At 30.9% G+C, this 24,150-nt stretch overlaps 11 protein-coding genes across 11 annotated transcripts; 7 read left to right on the top strand and 4 right to left on the bottom strand. All coding sequences in view use genetic code 12, as the record gives it.

Moving 5' to 3' along the window:
* Window positions 1-29: 29 nt before the first annotated feature.
* On the top strand, window positions 30-1,340 carry PHO4 (phosphate-sensing transcription factor; the record flags this gene model as incomplete). Its single annotated transcript, XM_002549503.1, has 1 exon — window positions 30-1,340. The coding sequence occupies one exon, from the start codon at window positions 30-32 to the stop codon at window positions 1,338-1,340; it is 1,311 nt and encodes a 436-aa protein (XP_002549549.1).
* Window positions 1,341-1,678: 338 nt separating this feature from the next.
* SEC23 (GTPase-activating protein) lies at window positions 1,679-3,952 on the top strand (the record flags this gene model as incomplete). The annotated part of the gene is made up of 1 exon (XM_002549504.1): window positions 1,679-3,952. The coding sequence occupies one exon, from the start codon at window positions 1,679-1,681 to the stop codon at window positions 3,950-3,952; it is 2,274 nt and encodes a 757-aa protein (XP_002549550.1).
* A 1,922-nt stretch (window positions 3,953-5,874) lies between these two features.
* On the top strand, window positions 5,875-8,889 carry ZCF5 (Zcf5p; the record flags this gene model as incomplete). Its single annotated transcript, XM_002549505.1, has 1 exon — window positions 5,875-8,889. One exon carries the CDS (start codon window positions 5,875-5,877, stop codon window positions 8,887-8,889), a length of 3,015 nt encoding a protein of 1,004 aa, XP_002549551.1.
* A 40-nt stretch (window positions 8,890-8,929) lies between these two features.
* CTRG_03849 (tubulin-binding prefolding complex subunit) lies at window positions 8,930-9,322 on the bottom strand (the record flags this gene model as incomplete). Its single annotated transcript, XM_002549506.1, has 1 exon — window positions 8,930-9,322. The coding sequence occupies one exon, from the start codon at window positions 9,320-9,322 to the stop codon at window positions 8,930-8,932; it is 393 nt and encodes a 130-aa protein (XP_002549552.1).
* Window positions 9,323-10,003: 681 nt separating this feature from the next.
* On the top strand, window positions 10,004-12,343 carry BRN1 (condensin subunit; the record flags this gene model as incomplete). The annotated part of the gene is made up of 1 exon (XM_002549507.1): window positions 10,004-12,343. One exon carries the CDS (start codon window positions 10,004-10,006, stop codon window positions 12,341-12,343), a length of 2,340 nt encoding a protein of 779 aa, XP_002549553.1.
* Window positions 12,344-12,372: 29 nt separating this feature from the next.
* On the bottom strand, window positions 12,373-13,377 carry CTRG_03851 (uncharacterized protein; the record flags this gene model as incomplete). The annotated part of the gene is made up of 1 exon (XM_002549508.1): window positions 12,373-13,377. The coding sequence occupies one exon, from the start codon at window positions 13,375-13,377 to the stop codon at window positions 12,373-12,375; it is 1,005 nt and encodes a 334-aa protein (XP_002549554.1).
* A 174-nt stretch (window positions 13,378-13,551) lies between these two features.
* Window positions 13,552-14,376, top strand: CTRG_03852 (1-(5-phosphoribosyl)-5- ((5-phosphoribosylamino)methylideneamino)imidazole-4-carboxamide isomerase; the record flags this gene model as incomplete). The annotated part of the gene is made up of 1 exon (XM_002549509.1): window positions 13,552-14,376. One exon carries the CDS (start codon window positions 13,552-13,554, stop codon window positions 14,374-14,376), a length of 825 nt encoding a protein of 274 aa, XP_002549555.1.
* An 84-nt stretch (window positions 14,377-14,460) lies between these two features.
* CTRG_03853 (DNA-directed RNA polymerase II core subunit) lies at window positions 14,461-15,444 on the bottom strand (the record flags this gene model as incomplete). The annotated part of the gene is made up of 1 exon (XM_002549510.1): window positions 14,461-15,444. The coding sequence occupies one exon, from the start codon at window positions 15,442-15,444 to the stop codon at window positions 14,461-14,463; it is 984 nt and encodes a 327-aa protein (XP_002549556.1).
* Window positions 15,445-15,673: 229 nt separating this feature from the next.
* CTRG_03854 (uncharacterized protein) lies at window positions 15,674-16,099 on the top strand (the record flags this gene model as incomplete). Its single annotated transcript, XM_002549511.1, has 1 exon — window positions 15,674-16,099. One exon carries the CDS (start codon window positions 15,674-15,676, stop codon window positions 16,097-16,099), a length of 426 nt encoding a protein of 141 aa, XP_002549557.1.
* A 1,255-nt stretch (window positions 16,100-17,354) lies between these two features.
* Window positions 17,355-20,543, top strand: CTRG_03855 (uncharacterized protein; the record flags this gene model as incomplete). Its single annotated transcript, XM_002549512.1, has 1 exon — window positions 17,355-20,543. The coding sequence occupies one exon, from the start codon at window positions 17,355-17,357 to the stop codon at window positions 20,541-20,543; it is 3,189 nt and encodes a 1,062-aa protein (XP_002549558.1).
* A 259-nt stretch (window positions 20,544-20,802) lies between these two features.
* GYP2 (Gyp2p) lies at window positions 20,803-23,652 on the bottom strand (the record flags this gene model as incomplete). Its single annotated transcript, XM_002549513.1, has 1 exon — window positions 20,803-23,652. One exon carries the CDS (start codon window positions 23,650-23,652, stop codon window positions 20,803-20,805), a length of 2,850 nt encoding a protein of 949 aa, XP_002549559.1.
* Between the last annotated feature and the right edge of the window lie 498 nt (window positions 23,653-24,150).

Genomic DNA, 24,150 nt, shown 5'->3' on the forward strand with positions numbered 1-24,150 from the left:
CACAAACTTATGAGCTTGGATTGGAAAACATGAATTTATTTATTCCTGAAGTATTAGATTTCGATGCTGATCCAAACCACATTTCGAGTGCTTTTCCACCTGAATTACCAACAAATCAAACTCCTAGTTTATTAGCTGTTAATAAACTAAAGCAAGACGAGCAATTACAATTACATCAACAACAGCAAACACCACCACAACAACAGCAACAGACAGTATCGCAACAACGTCGTCGCAATCCTCGAAGTCACGGATCTTCTGCTAGTCCAATACTATGTGGACAAAATGATAAGTCTTATAACCCACAACATTATTATCATAGACAATCATCAAGTGGTAAAATATTTACTGTAAATCCTAATGAGAATAACAACAGCAATAGTAATAATACGACTACGGTTAGACCCGATGCCGTTTTCACTCCGTTGGTTAGTCCCGCTGTTACTCCATTAGAGAGAGGAAATTCAGGGAATGCATTTTCTCCTCAGGCTCCAATACAGATTTCGTTTGAACCATTAACAAGTCCTGTCTTAAAAGCTGAACCACTGACATTGGCAGGTAGTTCAAATGTTTCCTCTTCTTCTGCTTCGGCGACTGATGATCGTAGAAGATCTTCAAGTTCAGTTTATGCTCCTACGAAAGATGAGAATAAGCAATATAAGAGAAGAACACCTCATGGTACACCAATTTTGCAAGGAAACAAAAATAGTTATATCTCCCCTTCTTTGAAAAGCAAGAGTAGCAGTGGGAATAATTCTCAACATCAATTTACATTTGAAAAATTACCTGAATCTAAACTTAAAACAGATTCTAATCCATCAAAAGATCAAGATATGTTACCTCCAAGTGGAAAACCAGTCGAAATTAATGGAGCTCCATTGATGGGATTTACTATGGGTAAATTAGCTGAAGGAAATGAACAAAAATCGAGACAGACGTCACCAACTATGTCGATTTCTTCATCTAAGAAATCAAGTACTAAATCATCAAGAAAATCCAGTATTTCAAAAGCACCAGCCGCGTCAAGAAGTTCTTCAGAGGAATCATCACCCAAATTAAGTGCTGGCAAGAAATCAGGAGAGAAGCCAGCTACCAAAAAAGCAAGTCATAAATTGGCAGAACAAGGAAGAAGAAATAGAATGAATATGGCAGTTCAAGAATTAGGTAGATTAATTCCTCAAAATTATCATGACGAAGTTAGTATTCCTTCAAAGGCAACTACAGTTGAATTAGCTTCAAAATACATTAGAACTCTATTGGAAGAAATCGATCAATTGAAAGGGAATAGTGATAAGAATAATAATAAGAATAATAATGGTTCACGTGAGAATGATGAATAAGTATGGATTGTACATAATAAGTAAATAGACAATAAATTCTTGTTAATGAAGTAAAATAATCACGTGCGAGTTTGCATCACGTGAGACATCGAGGAAACTTACGACGACCAAATGAACAAGAAACTAAAGCAAAAAAAAAAAAAAAGAAATTATTGTCGTTTCGTTTCGCTGGCATTTTTTTTTCACTCATTCATTTCCAGTGCGTGAGACAACAACAACGGCAGGAAAAGAAAAGAACAACAAATTCAAAATTGAGCTTTAATTTTTTTTTGTTTTTTTTTTAAAGAGACGCCTTTTCTTTTCATATTCGTATCAAAGCAAACCAATTTAAGTTAAGGATGGATTTCGAAGAAGCTGAAGATATCAATGGTATTAGATTTGCATGGAATGTATTTCCATCAACTAAAACTGAAGCAGGAAAAATAGTTGTTCCTACTGGATGTTTATATACACCATTGAAACAAAGAGAAGATTTACCAATTGCAGCATATGATCCAATGTACTGTTCAAATCAAGCTTGTAAACTGATTTTGAATCCTTATTGTGCAGTTGACCCAAATGGATTTTGGAGATGTCCATTGTGTCAATATAGAAATCCATTACCTGCTCATTATCATGGATTAAATCCTGAGAATTTACCATTGGAATTACAAAGTGGTAGTTCGACTATTGAATATATTACTGCTAGACCAGTTCAAAACCCACCAATTTTTACATTTGTTATTGATTTATGTCAAGATGATGAAAATTTACAAGCTTTATTGGAAGATATCATTGTTAGTTTGAATTATTTACCTCCAAACGCTTTAATTGGTTTAATTACTTTTGGTACTATGATTCAAGTTCATGATTTAGGAAGTGATAAAATTAATAAAAGTTATATTTTCAGAGGTGATAAAGAATACACTGATAAACAAATTAGTGAAATGTTGAATAGACCAATTCAACAACAACCAATGCAAATGCAACAACCAGGTGGACAAATGAACCCACAAATTGCTAATTCATTAACTAGATTTTTCTTACCATTGGAGGATATTGAATTTCAATTGACTACAATTTTAGAAAATTTAAGAAAAGATCCATGGCCAGTTGCTAATGGTAATAGACCTTTGAGAAGTACTGGTAGTGCCTTAAACATTGCCATTAATTTGTTGGGTTTAACATTCCCAGGATTTGGTGCCAGAGTTATGTTGTTTGCTGCTGGTCCATGTACTTTAAATCCAGGTATGATTGTTGGTAATCAATTGAAGGAACCAATCAGATCTCATTCTGATATTGATAAAGACAATGCTAAACATTTTAAAAAGGCTACCAAATTTTATGATGCATTAGCAGCTAAAGCAGTCAAGAATTGTCATACTGTTGATATTTTTGCTGGTTGCTATGATCAAATTGGTATGTTGGAAATGAAAACTTTATGTAATTTAACTGGTGGTACTTTGTTGTTGACTGATGCATTCACCACCTCTATTTTCAAACGTTCCTTTTTAAGATTGTTTAATAAAGATGAAGAAGGATATTTGTTGATGGGATTCAATGGTAATTTAGAAATTAGAACTTCTAAAGAATTGAAGGTTAGTGGATTGATTGGTAATGCTTCTTCATTACAAGTTAAAACCAGTAATGTTTCAGAAAATGAATTGGGTATTGGAGGTACATCTACTTATAGATTATGTTCAACTTCACCAAGACATACTTATGGTATCTTTTTTGATGTTGTTAATCAACAGCAATTACCACCAAATGCTCAAAGTTATATTCAATTTATCACTCATTATCAACATGCCAGTGGTACTTATAGAGTTAGAGTTACCACAGTTTCCAATTTCTTGACTAGTGATGAACAAACTTTGACCAACAGTTTTGATCAAGAAGCTGCAGCAGTTTTAATGGCAAGAGTTACCTTATTCAAGAGTGAACAAGATGATGGTGCTGATGTTTTAAGATGGGTTGATCGTATGTTGATTAGATTATGTCAAAAATTTGCTGATTATAGAAAAGATCAAGAAGAATCATTTAGATTGGGACCACAATTCCAATTGTATCCTCAATTTATTTATTATTTGAGAAGATCACAATTTTTACAAGTTTTCAACAATTCACCTGATGAAACTGCATTTTATAGACATGTTTTATTGGTTGAAGATACCAACAATTCCTTGATTATGATTCAACCAACATTGACTTCATTTACATTGGATGGTGAACCTGAAGCTGTGTTATTGGATTCTGTATCTATTAAGGATGATAGAATTTTATTATTGGATACATTTTTCCATATTTTGATTTTCCATGGTAAAACCATTTCTCAATGGAGAAAAGCCAATTATCAAGATATGGAAGAATATAGTAATTTCAAAGAATTATTAGATGAACCTAAGAAAGAGGCTGCTGAATTATTACAAGATAGATATCCATTACCAAGATTTATTGATACTGAAGAAGGTGGTTCACAAGCCAGATTCTTGTACAGTAAATTGAATCCAAGTGTTACTTATAACACCAATGATTTTGTTGGTGGTGGTGGAGCCATTGTTTTAACTGATGATGTTAGTTTACAAGTCTTTATGAGTCACTTACAGAAATTGGTTGTTTCTGGATCCAGTTAAAACTGTTGATAGTCTATATTAGTTCTTTGTATCGTACCAAGATTATTGAAAGAAAAATAATACACAAAGAAGAAAATGTATTGAATTTGTTTGTATGTTCTAGTACATATTGTAGTGGGAATATACAAGATTAAAGTTATACTAACACCAACGCATCGAACCAATATTTGTTAAAAGGGTGCTTCATGATGGAGATAAACTACAAACCATCTTAAAAACGGTTTCGATAACAATATATTCGGTGTTTAGTGAAGAAAGGTTCTATGCAAATGAACAAACCAGACAAAAAAAAAGTTGTGGGGGTGACTAAAATTAGAAAGAAATATAATGGCTTATTATTATTATTATTATACTTCTAGGAGGAGGGAGGGAAAGAGAGAAGAAGAAGAAGAAGAGGGATAGGGCTTATGATATTGTTAACCTAATGAAAATGGTGTGATTTTTTATGAATTGAATATGTTTAAAGATATCGTGTGTCGAGAAATATAAGATTGGAAAAAAAAAAAAAAAAAGAAATGCAATATCTGTAATGTAAGATCATTCATTTAACAAATCCAGCAATATAGTACATTATATAAAGTTATTTCTATCACTTATTACTTCTTACATTTCTGTACATTCATGATGATGAATTATTTAAAAAAAAAGAAGATGCAAAATGTCTTTCCTTCTCTCTCTCACACACTCTCTCGCGTAGTGCACTTAAATCCGAATAACCCGTATATCTCTGAATTGTTTTTTGAAGATCTACACGGATTTGTATATGATTGGATGAAAGGAAGAAGACACATTTGATTGAGAGATAAAGTATTCTGAGTTATATGTAACCAAGGTTAAATAATTCTGACTTCTGGGTATGCATTCGACAAGAAACGAAACAAATTTTTTAGATAATTTAAAGCAAAAGGAAAACAAAATGGCAATTTGTGGTACTTGATGTATACCCAGTACGAGAAGTTTGAATTTCAAATGCAGTGATTTTTTATTTGTTTAATATATGCGTTGGAAAGAGAGGAATCAAATGATGTAATGATAAAGCGCATTGAATAGAATGGTGGAGTAGTTGGTGATAGGGTTCCTAAGACGTTAAACAGAGAGATGTGTCAATGGAGTTAAGTGATTGTTTCATCATGGAGATACGTGTTAAATAATTAATTAATTAATCTACCTAACGGCTACAACGAAATGAAACGACTGAATTTTTAATTTAGGGGAGAGGAGGGGGCGGGGGTGGCCTGAGAAGGATGAGGCGCGTTGGGCGGGGCGGGGGAGGGCCATGGTAACAAAAAAAAAAAGGCAAAAGGCAAAAGTAAAAGTATTTCTGATGGGTATGCAATCTTTGTGGGGGTTGGGTTTGATGTACAATAACAACAATAACGACAATAAAGAAAAGAAATGTACAAGGCGGTAATAGCAAAAGAAAGGGAACAATAACTGAAAAAGACATTTTTCTCTTGTTATTGTTGTTGTCGTTCTTGTCGTTATTAAGGCAAAGATGAAATTTTAGTACTTTTTGTAATCTAGAGCAAGACAAATCCGTTATACGGGATGATTCTCTCTTTGGTTCAAATTACAATTCCATTAATTATGCATAATCTATAGTGCTTACCTAATAAGTTTGAACCCAAAGGACAACAAATTAAATTTGATCATCATCATCATCATAAACATTAATGATCACTAACTAAACAAAAAAAAAAAATAGAAAATTAGTTCACAACTAAAAATTCCGAACTATCACTGAAATAACTTGAATTCAATTTCCACTAAAAATCCCACATCCAATCTTTACACTTATTTTCATTTTATTTTATTTTAGAAAAAGAACAACTTATTCATATTTATTTATTTATTTATTTATTTACTTCCTGTCATTATTTATTTGTTAACTATTATCTATTCATACTTACTCGAATCACAGCATGTTTCAAACTGTAGAACTCAATCAACAACAGCAATCTCCACCAGCAACGTCACTACCAATACAATCTTCAAATGTTGAGATCATTCAGGATGGTAAAATCGTTAAGAAAGTTCAAAAAGCAAGACAAAGAAAGATTTTATCCTGTGTCTATTGTCATTCCAAGAAGATCAAATGTAACAGACAAGAACCTTGCTCTCAATGTAATAAATTAAAAGTTGAATGTAAATATTTCATTAATGAAAGAATAAGTAGAGGAGGAAAGAAATCAAGTCGATTAACTGCTTATGAAAAGAAATTGAGAGGTATCGATACAGCAACAAATAGCAGCAGCACAACAATGTCAATTACAGAAAACAATCTAGAGTTGAATAACAGAGCAAATACTTCACCAGATTCAAATTCATCTTCATCTTGTATTTCATCAGGACAATCTTTGGCTATTACTTCAAGTGAAGCAACAACAATCGAGGAACACATAAATAAACAAAATGAATCTAATAACCACAATCGAAACCCATCAGAAGCAACTCCATCTTCTACAACATCCACCAATGAATTTAAGCAACCTCCTTCTGTTGATATGTCTGTTCATTTCTTGGGTTTCCTGAATAGAATCGAAAACAATCATCCATCAGCAACAGCAACTACATCCAACAATACCAATATACCAAGAATATCCACGCCAAATAACATTGATTCTCCATTATCAAATGATCCGTTTGCTTTGGGAAGTATGATTCAATCTCCGATTATTAACAATGCCACCAATAATATTACCAATAGTTATTTCAATACAAATTTCACCACTCAAGTCAACAACAATCCAATTTTATCATCAAACAACAATAACAATTCCAATAGTACAGCAAACTTAATAAGTTTTAATTCATCTTCATTTCCTTTGGCAAATCAAGACATCCTAACTGCATTTCCTAGTGGATTGAATTCCCCGGTTGTCGGTAATAGCAATCCTCCACCTCAATCATCAGTTTCAATCCAACAATCAGATTCTAAAAAAGATTCAAGTCCCTCTCACCAGCAACAACAACAGCAACAGCAACAATCAGATTCATTAACTAAAGCTCAACCAAATCCAAATTTGTACAATTCACTACTGGCTTATTCATCTAATCCAGCTACAACCACGGTAAACTACTTGTATGGTACAAATACTTACTATGAGAATTCAAATTTATTAGATGATTTATTTCAATTTTTACCTCCAACTCGAGAAAGAAGTTTTGAATTAATGGATAGATATTTAAATTCTGTTCATTTATTATTACCAGTTGTTGTCAACATGACAGAATTTTTAAAGCAGCACAAGAGATATTGGGATATTCGATCGAAATCGAAAAGAAGAACTTATTCATCTACTTCTAGTACAACATCTCCTGAAAATAACAATCCTTTAGTTGAATCTCCATGTGAAAGTAATCCAAGTAGTAAGCATCATAATTTTGACGTTGATTTTAATTTTGTTCAATTCTATACTTTGTATTTCCCAATCTTGTATGCTTCAACAATATCTGAATTTGAAGAATATGATAATTTATTGTTAAATCAAGATATTGATAAATATTTAAAAGGTTTTAACAAAATTTGTCAATATTATAACTATCCTCATGGTATCAAAACTATTCCTTTATTATTGGGTAATGTTATTATTCAAAGTACTTCACCGAATCCTTCAACTATGGAAATGGCACAAATTATCAGGTATGCTAAATTTTTACATTTCCATAAAGATCCATATATCAGTTTAAGAATTAAAGATCGTGAAGTTATTAAATTTAGAAGATTGTTATGGTGGGTTATTTTTGGATTGGATGCTTTAAGTAGTCATAACTTCTGTTTACCTCCAAATTGTCGAATTGACGATTTTAATGTGTTGATGCCTGATGAAGAAGAACCTAAAGATGATACTAATCCAGAAGATAAGAAATTAAACTTGGGACTTGTATCCATGAATATTAAATTTGGATATGATAGAATTTTAAGTGAATTGGTTTATCATTTACATAATGGTTTAAGTGAAAACATCTCCCTGATTAAAATTAATGAAATTAAGAGAATGATTACTGATTATCATAAAAATGTTGAAAAATCAATTGATAAAATTAATAAATATTTCACATTTAAAACATCAGGAAATTATACAATTCAAGAAATTAATTTAATCAATTTTGTTAAAAGTCATTCATGGAGTTATGTTGATCGTGCATTGATGTTACTTCACAAGAAGATTTTACTTGGATCACCAAATATTCCTGGTGAACATGAACAATTTGATATTCATATTAATAGTCAATTAATATTGGATAAACCTCAAGATGATTTGACATTATCTAAATATGAAGATACATTTGGACAAATGTTGGAATCTAATATTATTAAAAATTTCAATAATTCATCAATTTCATTATTAAAATTTGGGAATTTTGATAAAGTTTCATATGAAGATTTAAATAATAATTTAATTCCTTCAATTTTACATAATTTTAATGATTTTTTACAATATAATGATTTTATTAAATTTGGAAGATTTAATTGGTATATTAAAAGAACAATTCCTATTGATTCAGTTATTATAATGATGGTTATTATTTCTGTTAAATTTAAATATAAATTTATTGATAATGAAGAATTCTCAATTTATAAGAATCTTATCAATAATGTTTTATTTATAATTAATAGAAAATGGTTTAAAAATGAAAAGTATAAACGCATGTTGAGTTTAACCAATATGATGTGGGAATATCTCATAAAGAAATACACCATTAAAGATGCTCCATCCAACACTACTAATAATAATAATACAAATGACAACAACACAGGTACATCTTCTGACATTGATAAGAGTATTACAAATGTTCATACTATTGATGAATTACAATTAAAAGAAAAAATTTTATATGATTTAAGACATAATTTCATTGATATTAATGATTATTGTTCATTTTATTCATCTTTAGAAAATTTATTAAACCAATTATTAAAATACATAGAATAAAACCCATCAATATATATATATATTTATATACGTATCCAACTTATCGTTCTAAATTTATATTTTTACCGAATTTATCATATAATTGAATTTTCAAATCAGATAAAACATCATCAATTTTTTCAATTTTTAAATCAATTTCATCAATTTCATCATTTAATTTATTTAATTCATCATTTACTTTAATTAAAGCATCAGATACAATTAATTCAATGAAAACATCACCAATTTTATACATGATTTTATCTTCTTCATCTAATAATTCTAATTCAATTGATAAATCATCAAGATATTCTTTTTCAATTTTAAAATTATCACGTTTAATTATTAATGAATCTTTTTGTGATATTAATGTGGAAAATTTATTGATTTTTTGTTGATCTGAATATGTAACTTCTACACTTGTATTAGTTTGTCCTTCTGGCAATAATTCCATTCTTGGTTATTTCGTATTTACTAATAATTGATAATTGTTGATGGTGATGGTGATGGTGATGGTGATGGTGGTTGTTGCTGTTGCTGTTGCTGTTGATGGTGGTTGGTGATGGTGGTTGATTTTCTTTTTTTTTTTTTTGTCTTTCTCTCTTTTCATTTTTTGTATGAGAAATGAAATTTTATTACAGGACTGTATATTATGCAGCTCACATGGTAGCCCAGATACAAACAACATGAATGGTGTATCATTGAAAGGTGATAGATCATTGGTGGATTATATATTACTGGGTATGGTTTTCTGATGTTGTTGGAAAGACAAATATTTGTTGATTAGATGTCTGGTCGGATTGCATTGTAGCCCAATTTTGATACTTGTTCAAGTTCACTCATTGTACAATATATATTTTTCTCTTTTATATGTTACCGTCCATAATATACACCCCTTGTAATGACTATCAGGTAAATTACCGTTAGTTGATTCACACAACATCTATGGTTAAATACTTTCCTGGTGCGATCACGTGTTCATAGGTCAAAAGGACAAAATTATTTGCGCACCTTTGAACATCAAAAAAAAAAAATCAAAACAAAAACAAAAACGAAAAAAAAAAGACATTGAGTTTGAAATCAAAACAAACAATCATCTTTAGCAACCAACTCCAGAGACAACCAGAAGTAGATAATGGCAACACCGCAGACATTACCAAAGAAAAGAGCTGGTATTCAATCAGCTACATCATCATCGATACGACACAATACACCATCATCCAATAGAATCATATCGAATCGCGTCATTCTGAATCGAAGACATGTTAGTAGATCAAATCAACCTGGTAATATAACTGGTACTCCAGGAGGAGGAGGAGCAGGAGGAGGAACAGGAAATATTGATGATTCAACTAATGATACTAGTTTATTAGAAGATAATAATATTGGATTTAATGAGAATAAACATGTTATAATGAGTAATTTTGAAGAATGGATTAAAATGGCAACTGATAATAAAATTACCTCGAAAAATTCCTGGAATTTTGATTTAATTGATTATTTTCATGATTTAAATGTTATTAAAGATGGAGAAAGTATTAATTTCCAAAGAGCAAGTGCTACTTTAGATGGATGTGTTAAGATTTATTCTAGTAGAGTTGAATCGGCTGCTAGTGAAACAGGGAAATTATTAAGTGGATTAGCTAAAAAGAAAGAAATGGAAAATAATGGTAATCAAGAAGATGATGACGATGATGATGACGATGAAAATAATGGAAACGGATATGGAAATAATGGAACAGATGGTGAAAATGGTGAAGGTGAAGGTGATTTGAGAAAGAAAAGAAAATTTAATAGAATTGTTGAATCTACTTTGGTAGGATTTGATACTATAAGAATTAAAAAATTAGAACAAGAATTGGCTATTGATCCATTATTTAAAAAAGCATTGGCTGAATTCGATGAGGGTGGTGCTAAAAGTTTATTATTGAATACTTTGAATGTTGACACTTCGGGTAGAGTAGTATTCGATGCCACTTCAAATCCAATTCAAGAAACTCAACATGAAGTAGAAGAAGAAGAGGAAGAGCAAGAAGAAGAAGAAGAAGTTGATGACCCAGATATTGAATCTGCTATTGGTTCATTGGCAAATTTTTTGTTTAAAGATGAAGAAGATGAGAAAACATTTCAAAATCTTACTATTTGTCCATCATTAGGTGAATTTCAATCGGCATTGACAGATATCAATCAAGCTAAAAGTATATTAAGTGATTTTAATACTAAAATGAATGCGGAAACTCAAGAACATTTTATGGAGACTTTTACACCTTCAACTGATAATAATGATTATGGATTTAATGATGAATTGAATGATTTTGGAGGAATTGAATTCAATGATGAGGATGATGACGACAATAATAATAATAATGAAACGCATAACAACAGTGATCCTTTTAATAATGTATCACATACGATGATGCAAACTTTATTTAAAGAACCATCTGAAACTAATATCCATTTGAATGCTGTGAATTCATTAGTTATGGATCAAGAGTTAATGGCTTATTTTGATGATCGAATGAAATCAAATTGGAGAGGACCCGAGCACTGGAAAGTGTCCGCATTTAAGAAAGCTCATAAAATAGATCAACAACTGGAAAAGAAAAATGAAACCAATCATGATGATGAGCAACAAGAGCAAGATCCACAAGTTAAACAAGAAAATGGAACTGTTACACCTAGAAGAAGGAAACCTGAGAATGTAATTATAGATTTTTTCAATGATGAATTTGATGAAGATGAATTATTTGAACCACCAAAGAATATCAATACAATAAATAAAAAGTATACATCTATGGAAATGGAATTTAAATTACCTGATGATATAAGGTATAATTCGGCAAGATTAACTAATTTATTTTCCAAACCACATATTCCAATAATGCATCATTCACAAAGGAAATTTCAAACCAATGAACAAATATTAACTGATGAGAATTTCTTTGCTGAACAATATAAAGAACAAGAAGAAGAGGAAGAAAGAGAAAGATTAGCTCATTCATTCCATCAAGCAGAATGTGAAGATTTTGATAATGATTTTGGTGATGTTGGAGGCATTGATTTTAATGATGCATTAGAAGCTGATCCAAGAGAAACTGTAACTGAAAGTCAACAAAATATCATTGGGAAAAGACGTCCTGAATATGTTAATTTTTCAAGAGTTGCTAAACGTGTTGATGTTAAATTATTGAAAGATAATTTATGGAAAGGAATGCAAAAGGAAATACTAGAAGTTTCCAAAGAAGATGAACAGGATGTGGAAGAGGAAGAGGAAGAGAAAGTAGAAGAAGAACCAGCTAAGGAAGTTACGTTTGGAAATGTTGTTAAGAATGTTCTTAATATGTATAACATTGATCAAGCTAAAGATATATCCACGAGTTTTTGTTTTATTTGTGTTCTACATTTAGCCAATGAACATGGATTAAAGATTAAAAGTACAGAAAATCATGAAAGTTTAAGTATTACAGGATTTTAGAATATATATATATATATATATATAAATGATTACCTTCTTTTTCTTCTATTATTATTTTTACCACTTTTCCCTTTATTATTAATTCTATCAATATCATTTTGAGAAAAAACCAAACCATTTCTAGTAGATTTCCCAATACCATGAATTTTCAAACCACGATCTCTAACTCTTTTAATTACTTTTTTACCAGTACCTATTCTATCACTTGATAAAGTAGAACCTTTACCAGCATTTAAATCTCTTAATTGACCTTTTTTAACTTTTGATAAAACAATTCCAGCATTTTTAGCATCATTTTCAAATTTTTCAATTCTTTCTTGTCTCTTTTTAATCATACCTTTTCTCATATTCATTGGCATTGATTCTAATTTTTTAGGTAAACCAGTTGAATTTATACTTGATAAATCTCTTATTCTTGAAGTTAACATTCTTTTACGTGCTTTACCTGTTGGATCTTCATAATTTAAAGTTTCTAAAGTAAGATTAACTCCAGAATATTCTAAAGAATTAGATAATATATGTGATTCTTTTAATAATCTTTGTAATTTTAAATCATTTTCAAGATCTTCTGATGATTCTTTAGATGATGATGATAATTGTTGTTGTTTATTGGTTTGTTTATTTGCTTCGTGTTGTTTTTTGGTTATTTCTTCAAGTGTTGGTGCTCTACCTGATTTCAATAATTTTTTATCTATTCTAGAAATATTTGATATAGTTGACGATGATGATGACGATGAGTTGAGTTTGACTACTTTAGGTTTGATTAGTTCTTCCTCTTCTTCCTCCGAAGATGATATTGATTCTTCTTCTCCATCTTCTTCTGAGTCAGATCCAGATATGTTTATATCTTCTTCATCATCCGATGAGTTTGAATTTGAATTTGATTCTTCATCTTCTGATTCATTTATAGATTTGGTTGATTTTGATTTATCTGTAAATCCTAAATCTTCAATAGATCCAAATTGAGCTTCAAAATTTCTTCTTTGAATTTCTAATGCTTTAAGATATTCATCATCTTCTGAATTATTAGTCATTATTATTATTATAGAATTATCCCAATTATGATGATGAAGATGAAGATGATGAGTTGCAGCTATTTTTTTTTTTTTTTTTTTTTTTTTTTCGTGATAATTTTTTTCTAATTTTTAATTTTTAATTTTTCAATCAATTATCAACAAAAACTATATTTCTTCTGAGTCAATCAAAAAATGACTAAATTTAGAGGATGTATAGATATCCATTCAGGACAAGTTAAACAAATTGTTGGAGGTACATTAACTGAAGATGATACAATTTCATCAACTACAACAAAAGAAAATTTTGTTTCTAATAAACCATCATCATATTATTCTGAATTATATAAAAAAAATTCTATATTTGGATGTCATGTAATTAAATTAGGTTCAAATTTAGAAAATGATAAAGTTGCTAAATTAGCTCTTGAAACATGGAAAGAAAATTTACAAATTGGAGGAGGAATTAATTATGATAATGCATTAGAATGGTTAAATAATGGAGCTTCTCATGTTATTTTAACAAGTTGGTTATTTAGTAAGAATGAAAAAACTGAAATTATGGAATTTGATTTTGAAAAATTGAAAAAAATAAGTGAATTAATTGGTAAAAATAAATTAATTGTTGATTTAAGTTGTCGTACAATTATTAAAGATGGTAAAACTTTTTGGTATGTTGCTATGAATAAATGGCAAACTATAACCAATAATTATCTTTCAAAAGAATTTTTAGAAAAAGTTGGTGAATATTGTGATGAATTTTTAATTCATGCTGCTGATGTTGAAGGTTTATGTAAAGGAATTGATGAAGAATTAATTAAAAAATTATCAGATTGGTGTCCTGTTGGATTTGAAGGTAAAATTGTTTATGCTGGTGGTGCTAAACTGATTGATGATTTAAATATTGTTAAAAGATTAAGTAATGGTAAAATTGATTTAACTTATGGTAGTTCATTGGATATATTTGGTGGTGATTTGGTTAAATTCCAAGATCTAGTCGACTGGAATAAACAACAATAACTAAATTAGATCTGTGTTGACATGTATGTATATATATATATATATATATATATGATTTTTATTTACTAATACAGAAGAAAGTGGTTAATTCCATGAAGCACCACCGAATCCACTATCACCATATGGAGTTTGACCACCATCACCAGGACCTCCAGAACCACCATAATTGGTATTGCCACCATAATTGGTATTACCACCATAATCTGTTCTACCATAAGTAGTGAAACCACCAGCAGCAGCATTTGAAGCATCATTACCTTCAATACTTTCAGAATTTAATTCCACAGTAAGAGCACCTAATTTATTTTGTAAAGTTTCAATTGCTCTTACTACAACTTCATTAGGAGGTAAATTTCCAACAGTTTCAACATCAAAATAAAAAGTATTTGGTTTTGCTTTATAATCAAATTTAGCTTCTGGATCAGGAGCTTCTTCCCAATCACAATTTCTTGATTTTGGCCATTCAGATTCAGCATCAACTTCATACCAATAATCGGTATGTTTTAGTTTATTCCAAGGATCATATTCAAATCCAACGGCAGCACATGGGGACCATTTAGCGTGTTCTTTAGCAATACCTTTTTTAGCAATACAAGTTAATGCCAATTCTTGATCTTTTCTTAATTTACAAATGATTGGACCTCTATTACGTGGATCTCTAAATACTGGATCACCTAGTTTTGAACCAGTATGAGTAGTTTTAAGTAAATCTGAAGCATAAACATTCATTGTTGTTTCAGCAGTACAACTAGCTAATAATTGTAAAGTAACTGAACATTTGGTACAATAATTATCACAAGTACAATCTCTTGAATATGTTAAATCTTTTATACCTTCACTAACTAAAGGAATTAAACCTAATCTATGAGATAAAAATTCATCAGCTAAAACAGAAGTATTTTTTTCAATTTCAACTAAATCTATAGATAAAGTTGGAACTTCTGCCAACATTGTTCTTCTTATTGAATTTGCTACTGATAAATCGACATTTCTTAATATAAAATCAACGTGATCTTTCTCAGCTGTTCGAATAGTGACACCTGGTCCTTCTTTAGGTTCTCTATCCATTGTTGTAGTATTTGTTGTTGTGATTGTTTATGATGTTGAAGATTTGTAATTTGGTTTTAATTTTTTTTTTTTCTCTCTTCAGATTTTTCAGAACTTTTTTTTTTTTTTTTTTTCGTTTTTCTTGCCGTTGGCAACACACACCAACCACCAAAACTCACGATCCCATTCATCAAACCATTATCACCACCCTAACAAACAAACTAAGATACTTAATCAAGTATATTAAATCATGTCAGCATTGCCCATCCCAGATTTACGTTTTGAACAATCGTTCATGAAACAGTTGAATAAATATGCTGGTAACCAACAATCTCAATCAAATAAACTTGATCTATTAAAACCCCATAATATTTCTCCATTAACAGATGAAGATTTAAAATTATTAAATGAAGAATTAGATGAAGAAGAGCAAGATGAATTATATAAACCTTTGAATCCAATTACCCCATCAGTTGTAATATATGCTATTTTAAAAGATCAAATTCTAATTCCTTTATTACAAGGATTTTTATGGACAGGAGTATTAATTTCCATGCGTCCATTTTTAAGAATTATAGTAAGAAATGGACAATATGCTGGACATTGGGTTTCTAATTTGCTAGGATTAAATCAATTAACTAAAAATGTTGGTATTAGAAGAAATAACTTTGCCTAAGAATAAAAAAAGGTGTTTGATTTCATGTAGATAATAATAGTAATAGTAATAGTTGATGAAATGTATGGTTATGATTAGTTTATCGAATCATTGTAAAAGATTAAGCCGTTTCTTGTGATGTCAAATGTAAGATCGAGTCTTGATATGGATTTCATATCTTCTATCTGTTCACCTGTGTCCCTTTGTTCATTATGGTTGCTTTTTTTAAAAAAATCCCTTCTCTGGTGTGTGTATAAGGAGGCTTTATGCCACGAGTAGGATACTGGGGGGTGTCAAAATTATTTGTATACCATAGATTCTATTTTTTTTTTTTTATTTTGAGAGAAATTGGTAGAATACTATGGACAAATATTAACGTGGCTTCTTGAATAGTTTACACTACAGGAGAGGCTGTAATTGTCTTGGAACGAAGACGAATTCATGATTGTATAGTGAAGAACTAACATTCTCTAACCCTGTCTGGTACAGCATCATACAATTGATGAGCCGAGTTCTGTTGTCGTATCATGAATTTCATAGTGACGAAAAAGATTCTCTTACATGGAGGAGGAGGAGGGAAATACGATGGGAAGGGTTTTCAATTTTTCTGGGAACTCTTTGGCATTGGCTGAATATTGTTGATACACCGTGTAGGCTGTTTTATTTTCTTTCCTCAATAAAGCAAGTGGTTAACTCATAATCAATAATGACAGACTTGTAAATTGTAGTTGAAACAATTCTGTCCCCATTGAAATTTGTACAGCCCCATTACTAATGTTTTAGTCCTTACACACTAACTTACAGGCTCATACACACACTATACAGTGGGAAAAGGTCGTGCACATTTAACCGAAATTTCTCTTTTGTATTGGTGTTTGCGGCTATCGCAACCACCCAATGACTGCGCAAATAATTGTGTCCCCTTGTGTATGTACTGTGCGGGTGTTTGTGAACAAAAGTTTATGTCCAACTTGCCCATGATTCCTTACTTTCCGGCGCAACAAAAGGGGGGGGGGGGGTGAGAGAAATTTTACAGACAACCCAAAAGCAAAAATTCTTCCTCTCTCTGTCAGTCTCTCTCTTTTTCTATTGTTTGCCAGAAAAGACAAAAACAGAAAAAAACAGAAAATAATTTTTGTTTTATAAAAATTTATTTTCTCTGGTTTGCTAATTCAGACAACAATTACAACAATTACAACGATTACAACAAGTATCATCCCTCTTTTTGCTGTTGTTGTTGTGATCCCAATTAACTAGTCAAGATTACCAAGTGTCAATGTGGTCAAGAAGAAATACTAAAAGTACTCGTGGTACTGCTTACACCGGGGTGAACAGATCATCTGCCACTTCAGCAAATCAACAACCAAATTCTGGTGCCTTGGCTGCAGCGCTTACTATTGGTAATGCTATGAAACAACAAAATTCGTCCGCAGTTAACAAACAACAGCAATCAAATATCCCTCGCTCAATTTCTTTCCAATATAAATCTACCCCTTCTTCTTCTTCTTCTAAAACTAAATCCAAGACAACATACCATCAACAACCTCAACCACCACATCATCAACAACAACAATCTCATTCCAATTCACTTAGTTCTACCGGTAGTCTTTTGAAACGAGGATCGAGATCTAGTATACAAACCAATCATCAACAGCAATTACATGCACCAAGAACTTTTTCAACAAGTTCTCGTGGTTCATCCAATTCTTCAAGACATAATAGTCCATTAACTTCATCCGATTCTGTACCTCATCAACATCATACTCAAGTTTATGATATTGACGACAGTTTTAACGATTCTTATTTGGATGAAATAACTGAAGAAACTACTCAAACTTATTTAAGAAATAAAGCAAATATGAAGGATTTACAATTACCAAAGCAAACAAGAACTCAAACTGCTACTTATAAAACTCCATCTAAAACTGTGAAATCACCAGTGGTGTCACCTGTATCAGCACATCTGCAACATTCAATCAATGCTCCAGTTAAAATGGTCAAGAAATATGTTCCTAGTCCCACCGGGATTAAGATTATTGAGGTTCCTGAAACTCAATTTCAAAAAGAAGTTGCCAGAAGTAATTCTATGAGATCAAGTTCTCTTATGTCAAGGTCAGGTTCTATGAGAAATATGTCTTTGAACAAAAGAAACAATATCCCTAGATCTTCTTCGTTATCTGGTGTTTCAAGACAATTGAACCAAAAATCACCACAACCTAAAACAAAACCAACTACTCGTTCAGCCAGTACACCATTGAAGTCAATGAATGAAGACGTTGCATTGGAAGAATCGTTGGGTCATTCTGACGAATTACATGAACAAGAATTGAAATATCTTGCATTAGAAAAAGAAATCGAAGAAGAAAAGAAACTAGCTGCACAAATTGAATTGAAGAAGCAAGAATATGAAAGATTGAAAAAAGCAAGATTAGAAAATGAACAAAAATTGAAAGATTTGGAAGATGAGGTTGATCATAATAACTCGATAACTACTGAATCAACTGTGATACACCATCCTGTTTCAGAAGAATGTCACGGTATAGTTGAAGAACAAGAAGAATCCGAAGAAGACGTTCCAATAACAAGAGTTCCACCTGCTGTTGATGAATTAGAAAAGAAGCATATTCAAGCAGTTCAAGTAACTGATGCTCTTGATGATGAAGTAAGTTCTAATTATAGTGAAGCAGAACAACAATTACCAAAGAGTGAACATTCCCCACTGGATGTTGTTGAAGATTATACAACTGAAAAAGTTCCAATAGTGGAAAGTGCCGAACAAACTGTTGATAATGACGTTTCCCCAGAAAGTGCCAACAATGATTCAATAATTGTTGCGGTCCCAGTACATGAAGAACAAGAACATAAACATGAACCAATTCCCAAACCAATTTTATCAACCTTTGATGAGGATACTACTGCCGAGGATCTCACTCTTCAAGAAGATGAAGCACCACAAGAACAACAACATTTGGATACATTAAGCCCAGCACCTGATGGTTATACCTCTGTTTCTGATGATGAAAGAGATTTAAATACATTAGATCCTGGCCTTGCTTCAGAAATTGGTGTGATCAACCAATACCATAACTTGAATTCTTCAGAATTATTACATAATGAAAGTGTTAGCTTTGAGGATGCTCATGTTGATGATGATGGGATTGAAGAAATCGAAGATTCTGATTCGGAAGACGAAGAACAGGGAAAGAGTAATTTGGCCAAAGAATTGAGACCTAAATTTGAAACCACCCCTGAAATTATTGAACCAACTGAGGTTGTTCCAGAAAGTAAGGAAGAAGAAGAAATAAGCAAACCTGAAAGTGAAGATACTTTATTACCACCAATTGCATCAAATGCATCTAGTTCCAAGTCATCTGTCTCATCTGTTGAATCAGCACCAAAGAGACCAATTAAGTCAGCCATGAAGAGTACTTCATCATTCTCTACTCCAGCTCAAGGATCACAACAACCACCTATTAATAGTGCACTTGCCAAGAGTAATGCTGCTCAACAAGCTTATTTGTCATTGACTACCGCTGAAAACACCAGATTGAATTCCAAATTGTCTAATCCTAACATTACTCCTAATCCTGATTTTGCTTTGTCTGGTAATGGTCCAGCCAATGGTGCATATCCCCAATTTGCTAGTCCACAATATATTGCCAACAACAACAACAACAACAATAATAATGCACCAAATAGACGTTTATCACAACAAACATTAAGAAAACCACAACAAGGACAAAGAGGGGGACTTCAAGGATCTCAACGTCCATTCTCTACTCAACAGCTTCCAACTAGTATGAGTAGTCGATCATTAAGACCAAATTCATATGTTCAACCAATCCAACCACATCCAGCTTTACAACCAGGTTATCAATCACCATCCAAGATGAAAGCCGCTGCTTTATATGCTAAAGCGCAAGCAAGACCGGTATCTCAATTTAAACCAGTTGCAAATAGATCATCTTCATACTCAAAAGACGAACATATTCAACATCAAAACCAAAAGTTACAACAACCACACTTACAAGTTCAACCACCACCTGCTAATGGCACTTTGAGGGATCATGATGTTCCACCGCGTAGTCCTAATAGAGCTGAACCAAAGAGAACTACTCTAAGATCAGCATCGACACCTGTTCCTTCTCAACATCAACAACAACAACAACAACAACAGCAACAACGAGTTTATCAAGAGAGTACTACTACTAATGGAGCTACCAATGGTTCTACACAAAATTCTGCTCCATTTAAATCAAGACTTAATGATTCAGATGATGATCTTACTGGAGGATTTGGAGCTGGTGTTTCTAGATCTAATTTCAAATCAAGATTTAATGATTCTGATGAAGATATTTCAAGTGTTCCTGTTACTTCATTAAGAGCTCAACAAGAAGCAGCATCACCAAAGAAGGAAAAGAAATTTAAGAAATTAAGAAAATTATTTGGTGGATCGAAAGATTAATTATTATAATAATTTTGTTTTATTTCATCTTTTTCATTTAATTACCAAGTGTTGTTTATATTGTATAATATTTATATTAATTATAATTATAATTATAATAATAATAATAATAATAAACATTTCCAATTATAATTAAATATTTATTTATAAATGTGTATAAAAAAAATTATTTTGATTTCAAACCATTTCATCCTTGTTTTTTTATTTTGTTTAGTTTTGTTTGTTTTATATTGTGGAATAAATAAATTGTCAATTACTATTATTGTTCAAATTCAATTAAATTTTCCATTATTGAATCATCATTTGTTTGTTGTTTATTATTATTATGAATATGTTTTCTTGATTCTTCTTCAGCATCATGAAATTTTTTCAATTCATTAGGACTTGCAGATTCATTTTTAATTGGATCAATTAATGCTTGTGCTTCAGTACCTAATAATAAATTCTTATCATTTTCATCAATTGAAATAATTCCAAAATCATCATCTCTATCATCATCTTCACCATTATGATCATTTTTAGATTTTCCTGATTTAATTGAATTATTACTACTATTATTGGTATTATTCATATTATTTGAAGCTCTGGAATCCATTCTAATTCTAACTTTACTGGCAACTTTTCTACCATCAGCTAATAATCCATCAAACATATCACGCAAGTTTCTCATTGGATTGAATTTCAAATCTAACGGACGATCCAAATGAGTTGATTCTCTTAATGTACTACTAAATAATAATTCATAAGTTTCATCAGCTAATATAACCATTCTAAATGTTGGTAAATTTAAATAAACTGGAGTATTTGGATTTAATGCAGCATTATGGGAAATTTTCTCATCAATTGCCAATTCTTTAATTAATAATTGTTCTTCATCAGGTTGTGCATATTCAAAAGCTCTTTGAATAAAAGTACTTGCAGCTCGAAGATATCTTTCAATTTGTTGTTGCTCAATTTTTTCTCGATTAACATCAACATGTTGTGGTAAATCAATAGTGATGCCATCTCCTGATTCAATTTGATTTTTAAATACTTCATCAGCTACTTCATTTTCAATATTAGTCCTTGTTATCTCATCTAATAATAATCCTTCTTTCCATGGACTGGTGACATATAATAAATCTTCAGAAATTTGTAAAATGGCTTCACTATCAAGCTTACCATTTTGTTTAGCATCATATAATTCAAAAAAGTTCGATATGGAAGCCATTAAATCCGTTTCAACCAATTTATTTAATCCAGTTATTAAATCAGAAAATGTTAATGCTCCTTGTTTTTCAGAATCCCAATTGTTAAATAATCGACGCAAGAAATGCTTTTCATTGGAACAGTCAATATATTGGACCCAATCACAAATTTCTGACATGAATTTCAAAAACGAATTATAATCCATTAAACTTGATCCTGAACCTTTGGTTATATTACTGGATATTTCCACTTCTGAATAAAATCTGTCATACAATACATCTAAAGTTTCTGAAGTAATGTTATTAGTCTTTGGTAAGTTTCGAATTTCAGTACGTTTGACAAAAGTGGTGATATTTTGGTATATGGTATCTCTATGTTTATTTCTATGATTGTTTACCATTTCATCATTAACAGTAGAAAATTCTTTAAATGCAGTTATCAATAAATCTTGAAACTTGGAGATGTTCTTAAATTTTGGATTTGGTGAATTTGGATGTGCCGATTGGTCTAATGAAAGGAAATAGTCCTTAATGATACTTATAAATGTACCATCATCTTCTGTTTTCAACAATTCTTCAGCATTTTGCTTAAGCACTGCCAATGCCACTTGGAAAAGTGTCTTTGGACCTTGCATGAAAAATATATCCAAAATTCTAAAGGCATACACCAAAGGCATGGATGATAAATATAATGATAAAAACCATGGTAATGACACAACGGATAATTGGATATCATTTTTGGTAATATGGTCCCATAAAATTGGCATGGTATTTTGCACCAAACTTTCAAACACTTTTTGATCTAATAAAGTACCATACATGGTTTTGGAATAATACCCAGGAACAATTCTATCACATATAACATTCAAAATCCAAAATGCTTGTTCTTCAGATGTATAAATAAGTAATGCGGCAACCACAATGTTCATAGCTTGACAGTAACCAACTTCTGGATTCTTCCAAGAGTACGCTGTCAAGACTCTTCTTAATCTTTCAATACCTTCACTTGATTGATACGCAGCATATTCAGGTAATGAACGATTCAAATCTTTTTCAATTTCTTCAATGGCAAATGATTTTTTATCTTTATTATCTTCTAATAATTTCAAATATTCACCTTGATTCTCATATCTTAAATACATTGATCCACAAGTTAATTCCCAAATTTCTCCTCTTAATCGATTAGGTAATCCAACTCTAATCAATTTATAAAAAATTGGTCTTCTAATAATCGATAAGTTTCTCCCATCGGCTCTAAATAAATCAAACCACATTTTCAATTTTGTTTTATCCTTTGATTCTTTGGCATTTCCAGGGAATTTAAATGTTAACCCCAACCCTCCTGAAGGCATATGATCAATTTTTTCATTGGATATATTATTTTTACTCAATAAATATTCTGAATAACAAGTTTGAATAAATGGTTGTAATTTATTAACATTTGGTAGATTTTTCTTTAAACTAATGGTTAAATTCTGTGCAAATTTTTCACTATCTGATCGAATACCCACTAAAAATAAAGTAATATTCAATTTACTATAAGTCATTATTGTTAATGCAAAACCATAATCATTTGAACTTGCCCTTTCAACTTTCTTAATAGTTGATAAATGTAATATAAATGAACAATTTTTTCTATCATAAGCGTCTCTAAATATTAAAAAATGAGGAGTTAAATATAGTCTACCTTGAGGTAATGCTTCACTTGTTATATTATTATAAGAATCATGAGAATATCCTGAAGTAATTTTGATTTCGACTGCTGATTCACAAATTAGAACTTCTTCATCTGGGATACCATAAGTTTGACAAAACAATTGATCTTTAGTTAACTCATTATTATTATTTCCTTTATTTCCATCAGAAAGAACCTGACTAAATGTATTTAATGCTTTATCTCTAAGTGATCCAAAGAATGCCATATTTATATTTCTATATATCAAATCAAATCAAGAATTAAAAAAAAATACCCCGGGATAATAGTAGAATAAAATAAATGTATGATGAAATTTTTCTTTTCTAAACTAATAAAAAAAAAAAACACCAATAATGAAATCAAAATCTAGCCTTGTTCCTTTCACAGATGAAGCGATATATTCAATTATAATAAAAACAACAGCTTCTCCAATGGCTAAATGACAGGTGAGAATTGGTACTTCCCTGTGTATTCTGTATTGTCTTAGTGGTAATAGTGGTAGTGGTGGTCAAAGGAGAAGAAGAAAAGAAAAAGAGAATTCCCCTTTGGTGATAAAGTTTTTCTCAATGTTTGGTTGTCTCTTTTGGTTGTCCCGTGGTTGCCCAGTGTTGTAACTTTTTTCTTTTCTTTTCTTCTCTTTGTTTGGTGTGTGTGTGAGACAACAACATTCCACGCACAAAAATTGATTTTCTTCTTTTTTGGTAAACAAAAACTAAAACTCCGA

Source organism: Candida tropicalis (assembly GCF_000006335.3).
Source record: "Candida tropicalis MYA-3404 genomic scaffold supercont3.5, whole genome shotgun sequence".
Classification (NCBI taxonomy): Eukaryota; Fungi; Ascomycota; class Pichiomycetes; order Serinales; family Debaryomycetaceae; genus Candida; species Candida tropicalis.